The following is an 18,161-nucleotide window of genomic DNA, read 5'->3' as shown; positions in this document are numbered from 1 at the left end:
CCATCCCTGTCTCCTAGCTCAGAGGACATTGTATAGGATATCGAAAATAAATTGTATGCTATATTTTTGAAACTATTTTAGTATGATATTGCTGTATCACACTGCTAAAAAATAAATGGTGCTCCAGGTTCTTTAGAAAAGGAAAAGGTTGATGTGGCAAGGGGAGTGAAGAAAAGATAGAAGTAGACCAGAAAGCTTCATTAAGGATCATTAAACTTTTGACTTGAGAGCATTAGTAAAGGAAGAAATTATCAAGTGTCAGCATAAATTCTGTGAGAACAAACCAAATTATCTCATTTCCTATTTTGATAGGTTTATTAGGCAAGCAGTGAACTTGATACAACAGATAAGAACCTGTGACATTGGTAATGGTACAGATAAGGAAATGGTAAAGTAATTAAACAGCTATGTCCAAATAATTTTGATCTGTTTTGGATAGACATCATAGTGATTGCCCACAGCACACTGTCCTTGGTCCTGGCCTTTGAATGACACTTTTTTACAGGCATCGTAAATAGTATGCTAATCAGATGTGTAGAAGACTTAAATCTAAGGACAGTTAACACGCCAGATATCAATCACAACTTGAAAATACTTCAATCACCTGTAAAAATAAAACAGGCCAAAACTAAGAATTTCATACTAAGCCTAATACATTAAGTATGATGCAGCAGGGATGCGATGGGGGCCCTCTAGTTCCTCACTTTTTTATTTTTTTTTTTAAACATCTTTATTGAAGTATAATTGCCTTACAATGGTGTGTTAGCTTCTGCTTTATAACAAAGTGAATCAGTTATACATATACAATATGTTCCCATTTCTCTCCCCTCTTGCATCTCCCTCCCTCCCACCCTCCCCATCCCACCCCTCTAGGTGGTCACAAAGCACCGAGCTGATCTCCCTGTGCTATGCGGCTGCTTCCCACTAGTTATCTATTTTACATTTGGTAGTGTATATATGTCCATGACACTCTCTTACCCTGTCACATCTCACCCCACCCCCTCCCCATATCCTCAAGTCCATTCTCTAGTAGGTCTGTGTCTTTATTCCGTCTTGCCACTAGGTTCTTCATGGCCTTTTTTTTTTTTTCCCCTTAGATTCCGTATATATGTGTTATCATACTGTATTTGTTTTTCTCTTTCTGACTTACTTCACTCTGTATGACAGACTCTAACTCCATCCACCTCATTACAAATACCTCCATTTCATTTCTTTTTATGGCTGAGTAATATTCCATTGTATATATGTGCCACATCTTCTTTATCCATTCATCTGTCGATGGACATTTAGGTTGCTTCCATGTCCTGGCTATTGTAAATAGAGCTGCAATGAACATTTTGGTACATGACACTTTTTGACCTATGGTTTTCTCAGGGTATATGCCCAGTATTGGGATTGCTGGGTCGTATGGTAGTTCTATTTGTAGTTTTTTAAGGAACCTCCATACTGTTCTCCATAGTGGCTGTATCAATTTACATTCCCACCAACAGTGCAAGAGTGTTCCCTTTCCTCCACACCCTCTCCAGCATTTATTGTTTCTAGATTTTTTGATGATGGCCATTCTGACTGGTGTGAGATGATATCTCATTGTAGTTTTGATTTGCATTTCTCTAATGATTAATGATGTTGAGCATTCTTTCATGTGTCTGTAGGCCATCTGTATATCTTCTTTGGAGAAATGTCTATTTAGGTCTTCTGCCCATTTTTGGATTGGGTTGTTTGTTTTTTTGTTATTGAGCTGCATGAGCTGCTTGTAAATCTTGGAGATTAATCCTTTGTCAGTTGCTTCATTTGCAAATATTTTCTCCCATTCTGATGGTTGTCTTTTGGTCTTGTTTATGGTTTCCTTTGTTGTGCAAAAGCTTTTAAGTTTCATTAGGTCCCATTTGTTTATTTGTGTTCTTATTTCCATTTCTCTGGGAGCTGGGTCAAAAAGAATCTTGCTGTGATGTATGTCATAGAGTGTTCTGCCTATGTTTTCCTCTAAGAGTTTGATAGTGTCTGGCCTTACACTTAGGTCTTTAATCCATTTTGAGTTTATTTTTGTGCATAGTGTCAGGGAGTGTTCTAATTTCATACTTTTACATGGACCTGTCCAATTTTCCCAGCACCACTTATTGAAGAGGCTGTCTTTTCTCCACTGTATATGCTTGCCTCCTTTATCAAAGATAAGGTGACCATATGTGTGTGGGTTTATCTCTGGGCTTTCTATCCTGTTCCATTGATCTATATTTCTGTTTTTGTGCCAGTACCAAACTGTCTTGATTACTGAAGCTTTGTAATATAGTCTGAAGTCAGGGAGCCTGATTCCCCCAGCTCCATTTTTCGTTCTCAAGATTGCTTTGGCTATTCGGGGTCTTTTGTGTTTCCATACAAATTGTGAAATTTTTTGTTCTAGTTCTGTGAAAAATGCCAGTGGTAGTTTGATAGGGATTGCATTGAATCTGTAGATTGCTTTGGGTAGTAGAGTCATTTTCACAATGTTGATTCTTCCAATCCAGGAACATGGTATATCTCTCCATCTATTTGTATCATCTTTAATTTCTTTCATCAGTGTCTTATAATTTTCTGCATACAGGTCTTTTGTCTCCTTAGGTAGGTTTATTCCTAGATATTTTATTCTTTTTGTTGCAGTGGTAAATGGGAGTGTTTTCTTAATTTCACTTTCAGATTTTTCATCATTAGTGTATAGAAATGCAAGAGATTTCTGTGCATTAATTTTGTATCCTGCTACTTTACCAAATTCATTGATTAGCTCTAGGAGTTTTCTGGTAGCATCTTTAGGATTCTCTATGTATAGTATCATGTCATCTGCAAATAGTGACAGCTTTACTTCTTCTTTTCCGATTTGGATTCCTTTTATTTCTTTGTCTTCTCTGATTGCTGTGGCTAACACTTCCAAAACTATGTTGAATAATAGTGGTGAGAGTGGGCAACCTTGTCTTGTTCCTGATCTTAGTGGAAATGGTTTCAGTTTTTCACCATTGAGGACAATGTTGGCTGTGGGTTTGTCATATATGGCCTTTATTATGTTGAGGAAAGTTCCCTCTATGCCTACTTTCTGCAGGGCTTTTATCATAAATGGGTGTTGAATTTTGTCGAAAGCTTTCTCTGCATCTATTGAGATGATCATATGGTTTTTCTCCTTCAATTTGTTAATATGGTGTATCACATTGATTGATTTGCGTATATTGAAGAATCCTTGAATTCCTGGGATGAACCCCACTTGGTCATGGTGTATGATCCTTTTAATGTGCTGTTGGATTCTGTTTGCGAGTATTTTGTTGAGGATTTTTGCATCTATGTTCATCAGTGATATTGGCCTGTAGTTTTCTTTCTTTGTGACATCTTTGTCTGGTTTTGGTATCAGGGTGATGGTGGCCTCGTAGAATGAGTTTGGGAGTGTTCCTCCCTCTGCAATATTTTGGAAGAGTTTGAGAAGGAGAGGTGTTAGCTCTTCTCTAAATGTTTGATAGAATTCACCTGTGAAGCCATCTGGTCCTGGGCTTTTGCTTGTTGGAAGGTTTTTAATCACAGTTTCAATTTCAGTGCTTGTGATTGGTCTGTTCATATTTTCTATTTCTTCCTGGTTCAATCTCGGCAGTTTGTGCATTTCTAAGAATCTGTCCATTTCTTCCAGGTTGTCCATTTTATTGGCATAGAGTTGCTTGTAGTAATCTCTCATGATCTTTTGTATTTCTGCAGTGTCAGTGGTTACTTCTCCTTTTTCATTTCTAATTCTATTGATTTGAGTCTTCTCCCTTTTTCTCTTGATGAGTCTGGCAAATGGTTTATCAATTTTGTTTATCTTCTCAAAGAATCAGCTTTTAGTTTCATTGATTTTTGCTATTGTTTCCTTCATTTCTTTTTCATTTATTTCTGACCTGATCTTTATAATTTCTTTCCTTCTGCTGGCTTTGGGGTTTTTTTGTTCTTCTTTCTCTAATTGCTTTAGGTGCAAGGTTAGGTTGTTTATTCGAGATGTTTCCTGTTTCTTGAGGTAGGCTTGTATTGCTATAAACTTCCCTCTTAGCACTGCTTTTGCTGCGTCCCATAGGTTTTGGGTCGTCGTATCTCCATTGTCATTTGTTTCTAGGTATTTTTCGATTTCCCCTTTGATTTCTTCAGTAATCACTTCGTTATTAAGTAGTGTATTGTGTAGCCTCCATGTGTTTGTATTTTTTACAGATCTTTTCCTGTAATTGATATCTAGTCTCATAGCGTTGTGGTCAGAAAAGATACTTGATACGATTTCAATTTTCTTAAATTTACCAAGGCTTGATTTGTGACCCAAGGTATGATCTATCCTGGAGAATGTTCCATGAGCACTTGAGAAAAATGTGTATTCTGTTGTTTTTGGGTGGAATGTCCTATAAATATCAATTAAGTCCATATTGTTTAATGTATCATTTAAAGCTTGTGTTTCCTTATTTATTTTCATTTTGGATGATCTGTCCATTGGTGAAAGTGGGGTGTTCAAGTCCCCTACTATGATTGTGTTACTGTCGATTTCCCCTTTTATGGCTGTTAGTATTTGCCTTATGTATTGAGGTGCTCCTATGTTGGGTGCATAAATACTTACAATTGTTATACCTTCCTCTTGGATCGATCCCTTGATCATTATATAGTGTCCTTCTTTGTCTCTTGTAATAGTCTTTATTTTAAAGTCTATTTTGTCTGATATGAGAATTGCTACTCCAGCTTTCTTTTGATTTCCATTTGCATGGAATATCTTTTTCCATCCCCTCACTTTCAGTCTGTATGTGTCTCTAGGTCTGAAGTGGGTCTCTTGTAGACAGCATATATATGGGTCTTGTTTTTGTATCCATTCAGCCAGCCTGTGTCTTTTGGTGGGAGCATTTAATCCATTTACATTCAAGGTAATTATTGATATGTATGTTCCTATTCCCATTTTCTTAAATGTTTTGGGTTTGTTATTGTAGGTGTTTTCCTTCTCTTGTGTTTCTTGCCTAGAGAAGTTCCTTTAGCATTTGTTGTAAAGCTGGTTTGGTGGTGCTGAACTCTCTCAGCTTTTGCTTGTCTGTAAAGGTTTTAATTTCTCCATCAAATCTGAATGAGATCCTTGCTGGGTAGAGTAATCTTGGTTGTAGGTTTTTCTCCTTCATCACTTTAAGTATATCCTGCCACTCCCTTCTGGCTTGCAGAGTTTCTGCTGAAAGATCAGATGTTAACCTTATGGGGATTCCCTTGTGTGTTATTTGTTGTTTTTCCCTTGCTGCCTTTAATATGTTTTCCTTATATTTAATTTTTGACAGTTTGATTAATATGTGTCTTGGCGTGTTTCTCCTTGGGTTTATCCTGTATGGGACTCTCTGTGCTTCCAGGACTTGATTAACTATTTCCTTTCCCATATTAGGGAAGTTTTCAACTATAATCTCTTCAAATATTTTCTCAGTCCCTTTCTTTTTCTCTTCTTCTTCTGGGACCCCTATAATTCAAATGTTGGTGCGTTTAATGTTGTCCCAGAGGTCTCTGAGACTGTCCTCAGTTCTTTTCATTCTTTTTTCTTTATCCTGCTCTGTAGTAGTTATTTCCACCATTTTATCTTCCAGGTCACTTATCCTTTCTTCTGCCTCAGTTATTCTGCTATTGATCCCATCTAGAGTATTTTTAATTTCATTTATTGTGTTTTTCATCATTGCTTGATTCCTCTTTAGTTCTTCTACGTCCTTGTTAAATGTTTATTGCATTTTGTCTATTCTATTTCCAAGATTTTGGATCATCCTTACTATCATTATTCTGAATTCTTTTTCAGGTAGACTACCTATTTCCTCTTCATTTGTTAAGTCTGGTGTATTTTGACCCTGCTCCTTCATCTGCTGTGTGTTTTTCTGTCGTCTCATTTTGCTTATCTTACTGTGTTTGGGGTCTCCTTTTCACAGGCTGCAGGTTTGTAGTTCCCGTTGTTTTTGGTATCTGTCCCCAGTGGCTAAGGTTGGTTCAGTGGGTTGTGTAGGCTTCCTGGTGGAGGGAACTAGTGCCTGAGCTCTGGTGGATGAGGCTGGATCTTGTCTTTCTGGTGGGCACGTCCACGTCTGGTGGTGTATTTTGGGGTTTCTGTGGCCTTATTATGATTTTAGGCAGCCTCTCTGCTAATGGATGGGGCTGTGTTCCTGTCTTGCTAGTTGTTTGGCATAGGGTGTCCAGCACTGTAGCTTGCTGGTCGTTGAGTGAAGCTGGGTCTTGATGTTGAGATGGAGATCTCTGAGAGATTTTTGCCGTTTGGTATTACGTGGAGCTGGGAGGTCTCTTGTGGACCAGTGTCCTGAAGTTGGCTCTCCCACCTCAGAGGCACGGCCCTGATGCCTGGCTGGAGCACCAAGAGCCTTTCGTCCACACGGCTCAGAGTAAAAGGGAGAAAAAATAGAAAGAAAGAAAGAAAGAGGCTATAATATAGTGAAGTAAAATAAAGCTATTGTAAAGCAAAGCTATACAGACAAAATCTCACCCAGAAGCATATACATTTACACTCACAAAAAAAAGGAAAAGGGGAAAAATTAATATATCCTGCTCCCAAAGTCCACCTCCTGAATTTGGGATGATTCGTTGTCTATTCAGGTATTCAACAGATGCAGGCACATCAAGTTGTTTGTGGAGATTTAATCCGCTGCTTCTGAGGCTGCTGGGAGAGATTTCCCCTTCTCTTCCCTGTTCGCACAGCTCCTGGGGATCAGCTTTGGATTTGGACCCGCCTCTGCGTGTAGGTCGCCTGAGGGCGTCTGTTCCCCGCCCAGACAGGACGGGGTTAAAGGAGCAGCTGCTTCGGGGACTCTGGCTCACCCAGGCCGCGGGGAGGGAGGGGTACAGAGGAGGCGGGGCGAGCCTGCGGTGTCAGAGGCCGGCGTGACGTTGCAGCAGCCTGAGGCGCGCAGTGCGTTCTCCCGGGGGATGTTGTCCCTGGATCACGGGACCCTGGCAGTGGCGGGCGGCACAGGCTCCCGGGAGGGGCGGTGTGGAGAGTGACCTGCGCTCGCACACAGGCTTTTTGGAGGCGGCAGCAGCAGCCCCAGCGTCTCACGCCCGTCTCTGGGGTCCGCGCTGATCGCCACGGCTCGCGCCCTTCTCTGGAGTTCGTTTAGGCGGCGCTCTGAATCCCCTCTTCTTGCGCGCCGCGAAACGAAGAGGGAAGAAAAAGTCTCTTGCCTCTTCGGCAGCTGCAGACTTTTTCCCCCGGACTCCCTCCCGGCTAGCTGTGGTGCGCTAACCCCTTCAGGCTGTGTTCACGCCGCCAACCGCAGTCCTCTCCCTGCGATCCGACCAAAGCCCGAGCCTCCGCTCCCAGCCCCGCCCGCCCCGGCGGCTGAGCAGACAAGCCTCTCGGGCTGGTGAGCGCTGCTCGGCGCCGAGCCTCTGTGCGGGAAGTGCGGGAATCTCTCTGCTTTGCCCTCCGCACCCCTGTGGCTGCGCTCTCCTCCGTGGCTCTGAAGCTTCCCCCCTCTGCCACCCGCGGTCTCTGCCCGCGAAGGGGCTTCCTAGTGCGTGGAAATCTTTCCTCCTTCACGGCTCCCTCCCACTGGTGCAGGTGCCGTCCCTATTCTTTTGTCTCTGTTATTTCTTTTTTCTTTTGCCCTACCCAAGTACGGGGGGAGTTTCTTGCCTTTTTGGAGGTCGGACGTTTTCTGCCAGCGTTCAGTGGGTGTTCTGTAGGAGCAGTTCCACGTGTAGATGTATTTCTACTGTATCTGTGGGAAGGAAGGTGATCTCCGCGTCTTACTCTTCCGCCATCTTCTCTCCTCCCCTAGTTCCTCACTTTTGATCCCAAACTTTATATCAAACAGAAATATTGACTGATCTAGTTTTTAAAAATACTTTTGATTATCCCAAACAAATAATTAATTGACAAAGATGTGACTCTAGAATTCTGTACTACTTCCCAACATTAATTTTGGGAAAACATATTTAAATCAAACGTATCACCTACACTTTAAAGAACTTGGCATCACTTTTCCCACATACACATTCACACATAAACTTTTCCACTAATCAGGGATGGCTATAGCAGATCGCGCGACCTTTGTATATCCACACCCTGCTTGGAATAATGAATGTAGGTACCCTAATCTCCACAGGTGTGTGTCCAACAGGGACTAGACTAGCCATATGTGCTTTACTGATTATATGCAACTTTCAGCAAACTCCAAATTCCAGAACGTGTACTCAAGCGTATTTATAAGCTGGCAGTACTACCTGAAAGCTTTGAGTTTTAAACAAATGTCCACGTTTTCTGCCACATAGAATGATAATTCATTTTCTTTGATTACTCTTTACAAAATAACTTAAAATAGTTGCCATTCTTTTATCCTCTTCCAGATTAAATATATATATATATACATAATTTTCTTAAGAACTATGATGAATGAGGGGTGATTTTTAACACCATGTGTAAATAATTTTTAGAGGCTCCAAGGACTTTGTTTTATTTAGTTTCACATTAAACAAGGATGTTTTAATAGATGACAACAGCAAATCTCCAATATAGAGCAAAAGGCATATTTGATATACACAGAATGTGAATTTGCTTCCTACAATAAAATCTCTTAGAAATATGCATTGTTTCTTTGGAATAAGCCTTATAAGCTGGATGACCATCTAGGGAGTTTCCTGTTTAATCATCTTTTGAATATTTACTGATGATTTCAGTCAAGCCATGATCTAATTCAATGAAACAACTGCTTTGACTAATTTGTTTACTAGATTGAAAAAATTATTTTCTATCATGTATAGTCTTTTACAGCCATAGAGTGACCTCATGCATTTACTGTCTTAAAATATTAGAAAATATTAAACATATCCAGATACTTTGACTATGATTATTTTGTATTTAAAGAGGTACTCAAATCTTTTTGTGAATCTCATATTAACAAAAGTATTCGGTAAATCAAAAAGTAGCTGTTAGCTCATACAACTGTGTGCCTAATATTTTGCTGAATATTTAGTATATAGAAAAACTAAAGGTACATTTATTTTAACAAATATTTGAGTACCCATTATGTTTCAGTGATCTGAGGCGCAAGATACACAACATGAGATACCAAGATGAATAAAGCCTACTAAGAGACTGCAAATAAGGAGCTAAATGTAGAAAATATCTACATCATGAAGTAAAATTTGCTAAATAGAGAAATAACAGATGAGCCAGTAAAGCAGAGTGCTTATGATCATAGAATTTGAAGTTAGGCAGCACTGGTCTGAATCCCTGCTTCATCATTTACTTAATTTTATACCTTAAATGTCAGTAATCTCATCCTCTATAAAATGTGTGAGATTTAAATGAGAAAATGCTTAAAAATTATGTCACTGGCCTGATACATAGTAAGAACTCAAAGTGATCTGTAACCATTAGTTCCACATAATAGATAAAACACTATAGGCCGAAAAAAAAACAAAAAAAAACACTATAGGCCATTGCATTGGTAGGAGGGGGAGAGAGAGAGAGGATGAAGAGGGGAAAAGGGCAGGAGGAAAAGATGTAGGAGACAGAGGAAGAAGAGAATGAAGAAGAGGGAGATCACATCTTCAATTTGGTTAGGAAAGGAGAAGGAAGAATTAAGGAGATTTTCATGAAGTAGTGGCATGTGAGATGTCTTTGAAGGATGGACAGGATTTTTCAAAGTGAAGATGGGAAGGAAGGGTATTCTGGACAGAGGGCTCAAGATAAAATTAGGTGCCAGAGGAGTTGACTGACAAGTGTGTTCAGTGTAGGGCATGTGTCCAGTGTAGCTAAAGCACATGGTGTTTGGAAGTGAGAAATAAGACCAAAAAAGACTAGTTGGTAGAAAGCCTTAAATGCTAGACTTAAATGTGAAACTGTATTTGATTCAACAGATTTTTGAGTAAGGTAGTGAGAAAATTTAATCTGTGCTCTACAGCGTAGATGAAGATGATAACACTGCATAAGGTGGAAAGGAAAGGGAGAATACGAGGATGAGACTTAGGTAGGCTCTTGTAACTACATTAGAAGTAATGGGAAATTAATTAGTAATGGTTAAAGATTATAGTAGACATGGAAAGAGGATTCAAAAGATATTGCAGATCCAGAGCTCAGAAGACTTGGCAACTGATGAGATTTTGGAGTAGGGAGAAGTCAGAGTGAAATACAGCTCTGAAATTTCAAGCCTCAGTGACTGAAGATATCCTAACAGTGTTAATAAGACTAAGGAAATCAGAAGGAAGATCCAGTTTTGTGATGCTAGTGAAAAATTCAGTGAGTGGTGAATTTGACATACCAAATTCTAATGACAACGCTCATCATGCAGCTGATAAAAGTAGATCTTAAGTTTGTGAGAGAAATTCAGAATGGAGATATTGATTTGGACATCAAGTGCCCCCCCCCCTACAAACAGACTGTGGTATCACTGAAATTATACCTTCAACACACTGAAAAGAAAATAGTAAAGACAGTAAGTTTTTGATCACCTTATTTTTTTAGAGACACACGAATGGTATATAATGATGTAAACTTTGTTTCAGTTTAAAAGCTCAAAGTCATGAGCATATTGTCACTTAGAGCTGAAATAGGGAAAAAATAGAGTAAAGAAGGGTAACCAAGGTCATAAAAAGAAGAGCAGAAAATAAGATACCATAGAGAATATAGGAAGATGGCTTTAAATATGAGTCAAACCACCTTGAACACGGACCTTGAATTCAAACAAAAGACTGTCTCCTTAAAAGTTAAAAACAGAAGCAGAAAATCTTGACAGCATACTAATTTGACAAACATTGTTACATTCTTCTGTTTTGTTTTATGAAACAAAGTGTTTCTTATTGTTGATGAAACATCTTCTGTGCTTCACATTTTAAGCACACTTCCAATTAATATGAAGAACAAAGCAATGTGTAACAGCATGAAAAATCTTCAGTGGTGAATGAAGAAAATCCTAGTTCTTTAATAGTAAAAGAGCATCTTATTTAGCTATTAAATTAACCTAATAAATTAACATAAATTAGAATTTTTAAGTAATGAAATGTACTCTTCAAGGCATGACAGGTGGGTATGCTATCAAAGCACTCTTCTAAATGAAATCTAGACTCCAAATGCAGTGCTATAAATGCATAGTGTCCACATTTTTATTCCCCTCATTCCTAGCAGTCTAAAGTTTTCTAGTATCAGTGCATTACCCTTTGTCACTTTTCATTACTTTTGGATCATTCAAAGTCCAAAATTGAGAAAAAGTAAGCCACAACCACTGAAAAGGGTATCATTTCTTCTGTCCACAGAAACACTGATTTAGATCATTTGTAGAAAACCTGTTGAATGCAATTAGTTAGGTCTTGTGTTTCTACGCTAGATATATAGAGAAAGCCCATCTTTCAGGAGACAGAAATATGTAAGCTACAATTATAAAAAGTATATCTGTGAGAACTACAATATCCAAAAGCTTCTAAGTTATATAATGCAGCATTCTATAAAAACAGGGAAATTTGGACAGATATTAATCATCACATGGTAATGTTTTACAATGAACACTGTAAGTAATTCCGTGCCTATCTTTCAGGATGTGATTGGAAAAGCACTGCAGTACCTTGGAACATTTGGTGAACTGAGCAACTTCGAGCAAGTTGTGGCTGTGATTGATGAAGAAATGTGTATCAGCTGTGGCAAATGCTACATGACCTGTAATGACTCTGGCTACCAGGTAAGAATCCTGCTGCAATTAGGCTGCTGTGAGGCATGTTTCTTCTTGGCTTTATGTAGCAGAAAGCATCTTCTGTCACAAAGTGTGGGATTCAGACCAGACGTGCCAAACATTGCTACTTAGCAGTGACATAGCTGTCTGTCCTCTCACCCTCATAACATAGTGATTTTCTTTAAAGAGAAGCCATAACTCATACTAACGATACCACCATTCAGTGCACAGTATTGTTTTAGTATCATTTCATCACTCATAAAATTGGAAGGAAAAATTCAAACAAAAAAAGAAATTCACACAATTATGGCCATGAAGAAGCATTATGCTCTCGTGCAGAGGGAAAAGAACTACAATTTATTGCCATGACCCTGAAAGGACTTGCTTCCTTCTACCAAAAGAGAATGCCCTTCCATTCAGTATTGATTGAGCTTCAGTTAGAAAGAAAAAGCATTTTCCCACCAACTAGGTGGTCTGGTTGGGACCAGAAATCCTCTATAGCTGGAAGAGCCAACAAGTTGTATTCCTACCACATGAAATGATCCAGAGATTCTTCCCAGTTCATCCTTCAGCTGAGAGTCTGCCATGGAACAACAAAGAAAAAATGGGCATTCAACTGTCTTCAGGCTAAAAACTACAGAATAATATTATTTTCATTAAATATTTCAAGCTATAAAGAAGTATAATAAAGTAAAATAAGATCCCTTTAAGATGATTAATGAATTTTCAAAATAGAGAAAATGGCCATTGTTAAAAATTGTAGTTCATTTACCTTATTCAGCTTGGAGAAAGTTCCTATTTGCTTGTGGTACGATATTACATATTCTTCTGATCACCTAATACAGGTATGACAGACATAATTTTAATTTTTAAAAAATCTCTTCGTCCTTAATTTAACACTACTTCTATACCAAATTTTCACCCATTGTATCACTTTTTTTTCTGAGAAGTGTCTCTAACGGTTACTTTGAAAATGCTAATCATATCACATGCATTTTCATTTCCTCTTTTCTCTAATTAACCAATCAGAGATAAGTAAGGAAGTTCCGTCACTAAAATCACAGCATCAGGGTTCTAACATCTTAAATCTTAGAGGTTATGACTCCCACCTTGTAATTCTAGCCTTGGTACAATTTTTAGCAAAAATAATCTTATTAATGAGGGGAAAAGATCACAATTATACATTTTAAAAGATTTTAAAAGTCCTTTGACTCTTTTGTCTCTAAAAGATAAAAAATAGAAAATCAGAATCTTCAACTGTAAAGTTTTACATGTTTGCAAATTTTCAAAGTATAAGATTTCTAAAACATAAGTATTATTTTATTTTCATCAATTGTTTCTTGGATTTCTATTTATAAAAGGGTACATAAGGAAGAGAAATAGCTTTTACTCATTTAAACAGCCATTGAGATGTTGTTTTACAAAACATGGCAACAATTTGTTTAGACAAATTTTCTAATAGTTTGTCATAACTACAGCTCTTGTTCAGATATATGATTGTTTCCTAAAGATCAGAAATTTTTTAAAAATATTAAGCAGCCTGAGATAATTTACTCTAATGAGACCATTTTCATTTTTATGTGCATAAAAGAGAAAAAAATTATAGTTACAAGTAACCTCATTTGGGGGAGGAAAATTTTAAACATAAAAAATATTTTGAATTGGATTATATAGCATGCTGTATATGACACAGAACAAAAAAAAAACCCAACAGAATTCAGTAATTATTTCAAAATGTAAGATTTGCAGACCTAGCCTCAAGGAGTATCTGGAGTGAGGTGGGAGCTTAATGACCCTCATAATTTTTCTCAACCCCCTAGCTCATCCCTCCAAATTAGTGCACCATCTGAGTAAAAACATCGAATTGTTCTGCAAGATTCCAGACAAGTCCTCAAGTCTCCTCTGCCCCCACGTAGCTACCCTGAAGTCTCCCCTAGATGGAAATTCTTGCATGTTGTTTCCACTGTTGAAATATCTCTCTTTAACAAATAATCATCATGACTTTAAATAAAAATCTCAATTGTAAATTTCACACTAGGTATTTTCATTGCATATTATAGATTGCTTCATGTTAAAAGAAAGGAAGGAAGGAAAGAAGGGAGGGGGAAAAATGGAATAAATTATTGAATTTCTCAAAATCCTGAGCAGTTTTAGAGCTGGAAGCCTTATCCTGGTTCTCCCAGCTGAGGAGTGTCAGGCCAGGACCGGGAAGCCAGGTGTCCAGGCTCCCACCTTTCAGTGATTTTTCCCCTTGGTGGTCGGGTAATGCCTAGAATCAGCTTGGAAATCCTCAAACCTGAAAGCTGGCACTTAAGCTAATTTTTTTTCCTATTGCCTTCTTCTAAACACTACACACATAATTTGAAATCGAAACAAGTGCATTCATTGCCCCATCTGACAGTGACACTTCTCCACTGTCGAGAACCATGAGTGTGAGAAGGGCAAGGTGTGGAAGCACCCTGCCCCCCTCAGGTAGCCGACACCTACCCAGTCATGGTCAGACTGACAAGACCTACGTTCTTCTCAGAACACAGGACACTAGAGAGTTACTATTTTATGAAATATTTTCCTCACACAAAGAGAGAAAAATACCTCTAAGGAATTTTAAACATTGGGTTTCTAATTTTAAAAGCATTTCTTTTCTGTCCTTTTTTTTTTTTTTTTTCCCCTTCTCCCTGGCAGCTCAACTGTTGCTATAGCTGCACCACAGTGCTGGGCGTAGTTGTCTCCAAGTGCAGCTCTCCTGCAGTGGAAAAAAACGTTGATGCTAAAATGGGGGCATTCTTGACCTTTGTGGGCAGTGACAGCAAGACTCTTTATTTCTGTTCGCAGGCTATCCAGTTTGATCCTGAAACCCACCTGCCCACCATTACTGACACTTGTACAGGCTGTACCCTGTGTCTCTCCGTCTGCCCTATTATCGACTGCATCAGAATGGTTTCCAGGACAACACCTTATGAACCAAAGAGAGGCTTGCCCTTGGCTGTGAATCCCGTGTGTTAAGGTGATTTGTGAAACAGTTGCTGTGGACCTTGAGGTCACCTACTTATGCTGATCTTTTTAATTGTGATTATTATGCTCAGCTCTTTCTAAATTCAAACAAATATATAATTTCGAAATAAAAAAAGATAATTTCTAAAGAAATTTCTAAATTTTAAAAATGGCTACTGCCAGTGACCATTCAATTAATGGTCATAAAATAGAATAATTCTTTTTTGAGGAGAATTGTTAAATGTAACTGTGTAGCAGTTAATTGGATGTTCACCATCAGTTGTCCATTATGAAAAATATTAGCAGTTTTGTGGCAATTAATGCTACAGTTTCCAAATTGCCCTATGCTGGGCTCTGTCTTTGATTTCTAATTGTAAAAGAAGTAAGTATTTTAGAACAAAGTACAATTTAACTTATGAGCAAATGTTTCCAAGGAAACATTTTATAATTAAAAATTACATTTAATTTTAACTCTGTTTCTAAGCAAAGGTAATTAGCTCCATAAAGCTGCAATGAAGTCAAATAATAATTTACTGTGGCAGGAAAAGAAAGCCAGCAAGGGTTTGGGAAACTTTTTTAAGGCCACTTCACTGAAATAACTTCTTTTTGGTGCTGGATACTGAAGGGGAGAGTATTTAGTAACCATTCATATCACGCTGTGCTATTCATCACTCACTCCCGAGATGGGTGTCCAAACACCACCAATGAATCTACATGACATTCTTCTTTAAATATTTAAACTATGTTCCTAACAAAGTAAGACGAGTTAGGACGGAACTCTGGTTAAAACCACTCTTTTGCTGTGCACAGATCTGTTCTATCTGCTTCTGATAGTAACCTTCATGATTACAGCAGTTAATGTTTGAACACAACCCAGATTATACAACAGTGGGTCATGTGCTTCATTTTTCAAGAATGAAAAATATAGTATTGGAAATATATATTAAGTGTGTGATACCACTTTACCAACTCTTTATTTTAGTGTTTATGTTGAATTTCCAAAGTAATTAAATAAAAAAGAAATATTTTCTGTTATTGCCAAATAATATTTTCGTATTTCTCTATTTTCATAATCAGCAAATAGCATCCTATAAATCAGTTTATCTCTTCTTCGTGGCATATTTTAATATGAATCCATAAGTAGTAAATCTTTATGTAATCACCTGTGGCATATTTCTATGACAAATGCAAGATCAAGAAAAATTAAATGTTTGATTATGCACTTTTAGAAATGCACATTTACCATAAAATCTGTATGATTGAATAATACCAAATAAAATTTTATAAAGCATTTTAAATAACACGGTCTTTTGCTATCTCTTGGTAGAGCAGTTTGGGGTTAATTCTACAGCAAATTCCATTCACAGTCAGTCATACATATCAAGCTAGTTCAAATCTAATGAAGGTGTCCTTAAGATTTCTTCCCACTCTTGACTCTGATTACCCCTTCTACACAGATGTGCTAACATCTATACCTCCAAGTTGGACTTCTATCCATGTATCTGACCACTTGCTGTATTTAAGCATTTCAAACTCAATTTCAAAAGTCAAAATAGTTACCTCTCCTGCTTTTTGTCTTCCCTGCTTTCATGCAGTCCCTTACCACGTCCAACAATTTTACTCCTAAAACATTCCCCAAGTCTTTCCCCAGCTCTAAATTGTAGAAACTGCCATGGTTCTTTCCTCCAATGTGTATTATCCAGCTCTTGTAATACCTCCTAACAGGCCATCCAACATGTCCTCCCACTTCTTCAGTGCTATTCTATTGATAGATTACTTGCCAACATGAATGTCCCATCATATTTCTCTACCACCATAAAAACCTCCAGATCCTTTCATGTGTTAACAAATTAAATGCAGTCTCATTAAAATGGAATTCAATACTCTCCTACTAAGAGCCTCCACTACTATTCCAAACATATGTCCTTTACATACTCTGGGCTTTAACCAAAGTTGGAAGATAATTGCAGTCTTTGGAGTTTGATACCTGGCTGTCACTTAATTGCTTGTTACCTCAGACAACCAAACTTCCTAATCTATTAAATTGGTATTAAAGTAGTTTCTAATTCCTAAGATTATTGTGAGGATGAAGCAAAATAATACAGGTTAATTAAATAACTCTTATTGAATAAGTATTCAATTTTTTTTTCTCATTTAAAAACATCCTATAGTGAAGCAATTTAGAAAACAAAGATGTGTTTTGGATACAAATCATCTTCTGTCTCTTCTATTATGTATTGTTATTTTAAAATTAAAATGTTTATACTGGAACAAGTTGTAAATCTTACTGGTTCCCTTGTTAACAATGAGTTCATTAAAATCTTTAATGTGTTCACTTAAAAATATGTTTATATTAGAGCTCATATAATCAGGTTATACTTTATAATAAACACAGAATTTCAATAATATAAAAACATTCAGTTACTAAGATCTTATCTAATATTGTCTGAAGAGACCATCAGCGGTCTATCTTGTACTACTCAAGTGAGAGCCTTGTCATTACAATAAAATAACTTAAAGATTCTTCTTGACTTTGTATATTAAGAAAAAAATTACCTGTAAATACTGTTTATATAAGTCAAACATTTTTTAATGCAGAACAAATTCTTCTACCATTGTTTTAAAACTCTATCAACCAAAGTGACAGCAACAAACCAAAACTAAAATGTAAATAAAACATCTCATTTAAGCACACAGTAATCTGATCAGAATAGAGATTATTAGCCCCATTTCACAGATGAAAAACCAAGGCTCAAAGAGTTTATGCAATTTGCCCAAGACCATACATTGAAGAGGGCAAAGTCCATATTTAAACCCAATACTCCACTCGCCCACTCCACAGCCCACAGTGCATGTTCCCCAGCTTCACTTGCACCTCCCAAACCTTCCTACAAATATGAAAAAAGTTATTCATCTTACACACAGGTTATTAGAATCTGGATCTGCTGCTTGCCAAGTACATGAACTTGGATATGTTAACTAGACCACTGAACCTCAATTTATTCATCTGTAAAATTTCATCAGAAGATGATAGCTTTGCATTTAATACATTAGATATAATTTCTGTTGCTACTATTTATGAACATAGAAACTTCAAATACACTTTAAAGAGATAAAAGGCTACTAGCAAAAATCTACATTTGCTAGACTCAAAATCAGACTGTCTTAGTATTAACTGGTGGTATGACTTCCTAAGCATTCATTCATCACCATAGCAATCTGGAAAAAGATATTCCAAGCAGTTGGAAGATCAAGATTCTTTTAAAAAGAGAGTAGGGTAGCTAATTCTAACAAAAATGAAAGATCCCGGTAATGAAACTTAACATATAAATATCCAATTACCATATTTAGAAATGAAGCTCAGCTGACTTGACTTTCAGACGATGCCCTCTCTTCCAGATTATTTTGCTAAGCGGGTATTATCTATTTTTCCACAATATGAATATTTGGAGATGCATTATTCACTTTTGCTGGTCTTAGGATGCCATTTAATGGCCTGAAGAAATTATGAAATAACCATTG

At 37.4% G+C, this 18,161-nt stretch overlaps 1 protein-coding gene across 1 annotated transcript in view; it reads left to right on the top strand.

Annotated features, from left to right (window-relative positions):
• Window positions 1–16,678, top strand: part of DPYD (dihydropyrimidine dehydrogenase) — an 809,798-nt gene extending 793,120 nt beyond the window's left edge. The window contains exons 22-23 of the mRNA XM_059926787.1: window positions 11,517–11,657; window positions 14,481–16,678. Coding sequence (XP_059782770.1) covers window positions 11,517–11,657; window positions 14,481–14,651 — 312 coding nt within the window. The 3' untranslated portion in view covers window positions 14,652–16,678. The remainder of the gene's footprint in view (window positions 1–11,516; window positions 11,658–14,480) is intronic.
• The last annotated feature ends 1,483 nt before the right edge of the window (window positions 16,679–18,161 follow it).

This window comes from Balaenoptera ricei, chromosome 1 (assembly GCF_028023285.1).
Source record: "Balaenoptera ricei isolate mBalRic1 chromosome 1, mBalRic1.hap2, whole genome shotgun sequence".
Classification (NCBI taxonomy): Eukaryota; Metazoa; Chordata; class Mammalia; order Artiodactyla; family Balaenopteridae; genus Balaenoptera; species Balaenoptera ricei.
The sequence above is the reverse complement of the archived record's forward strand: the minus strand, read 5'-3'. Positions and strand labels throughout refer to the sequence as shown.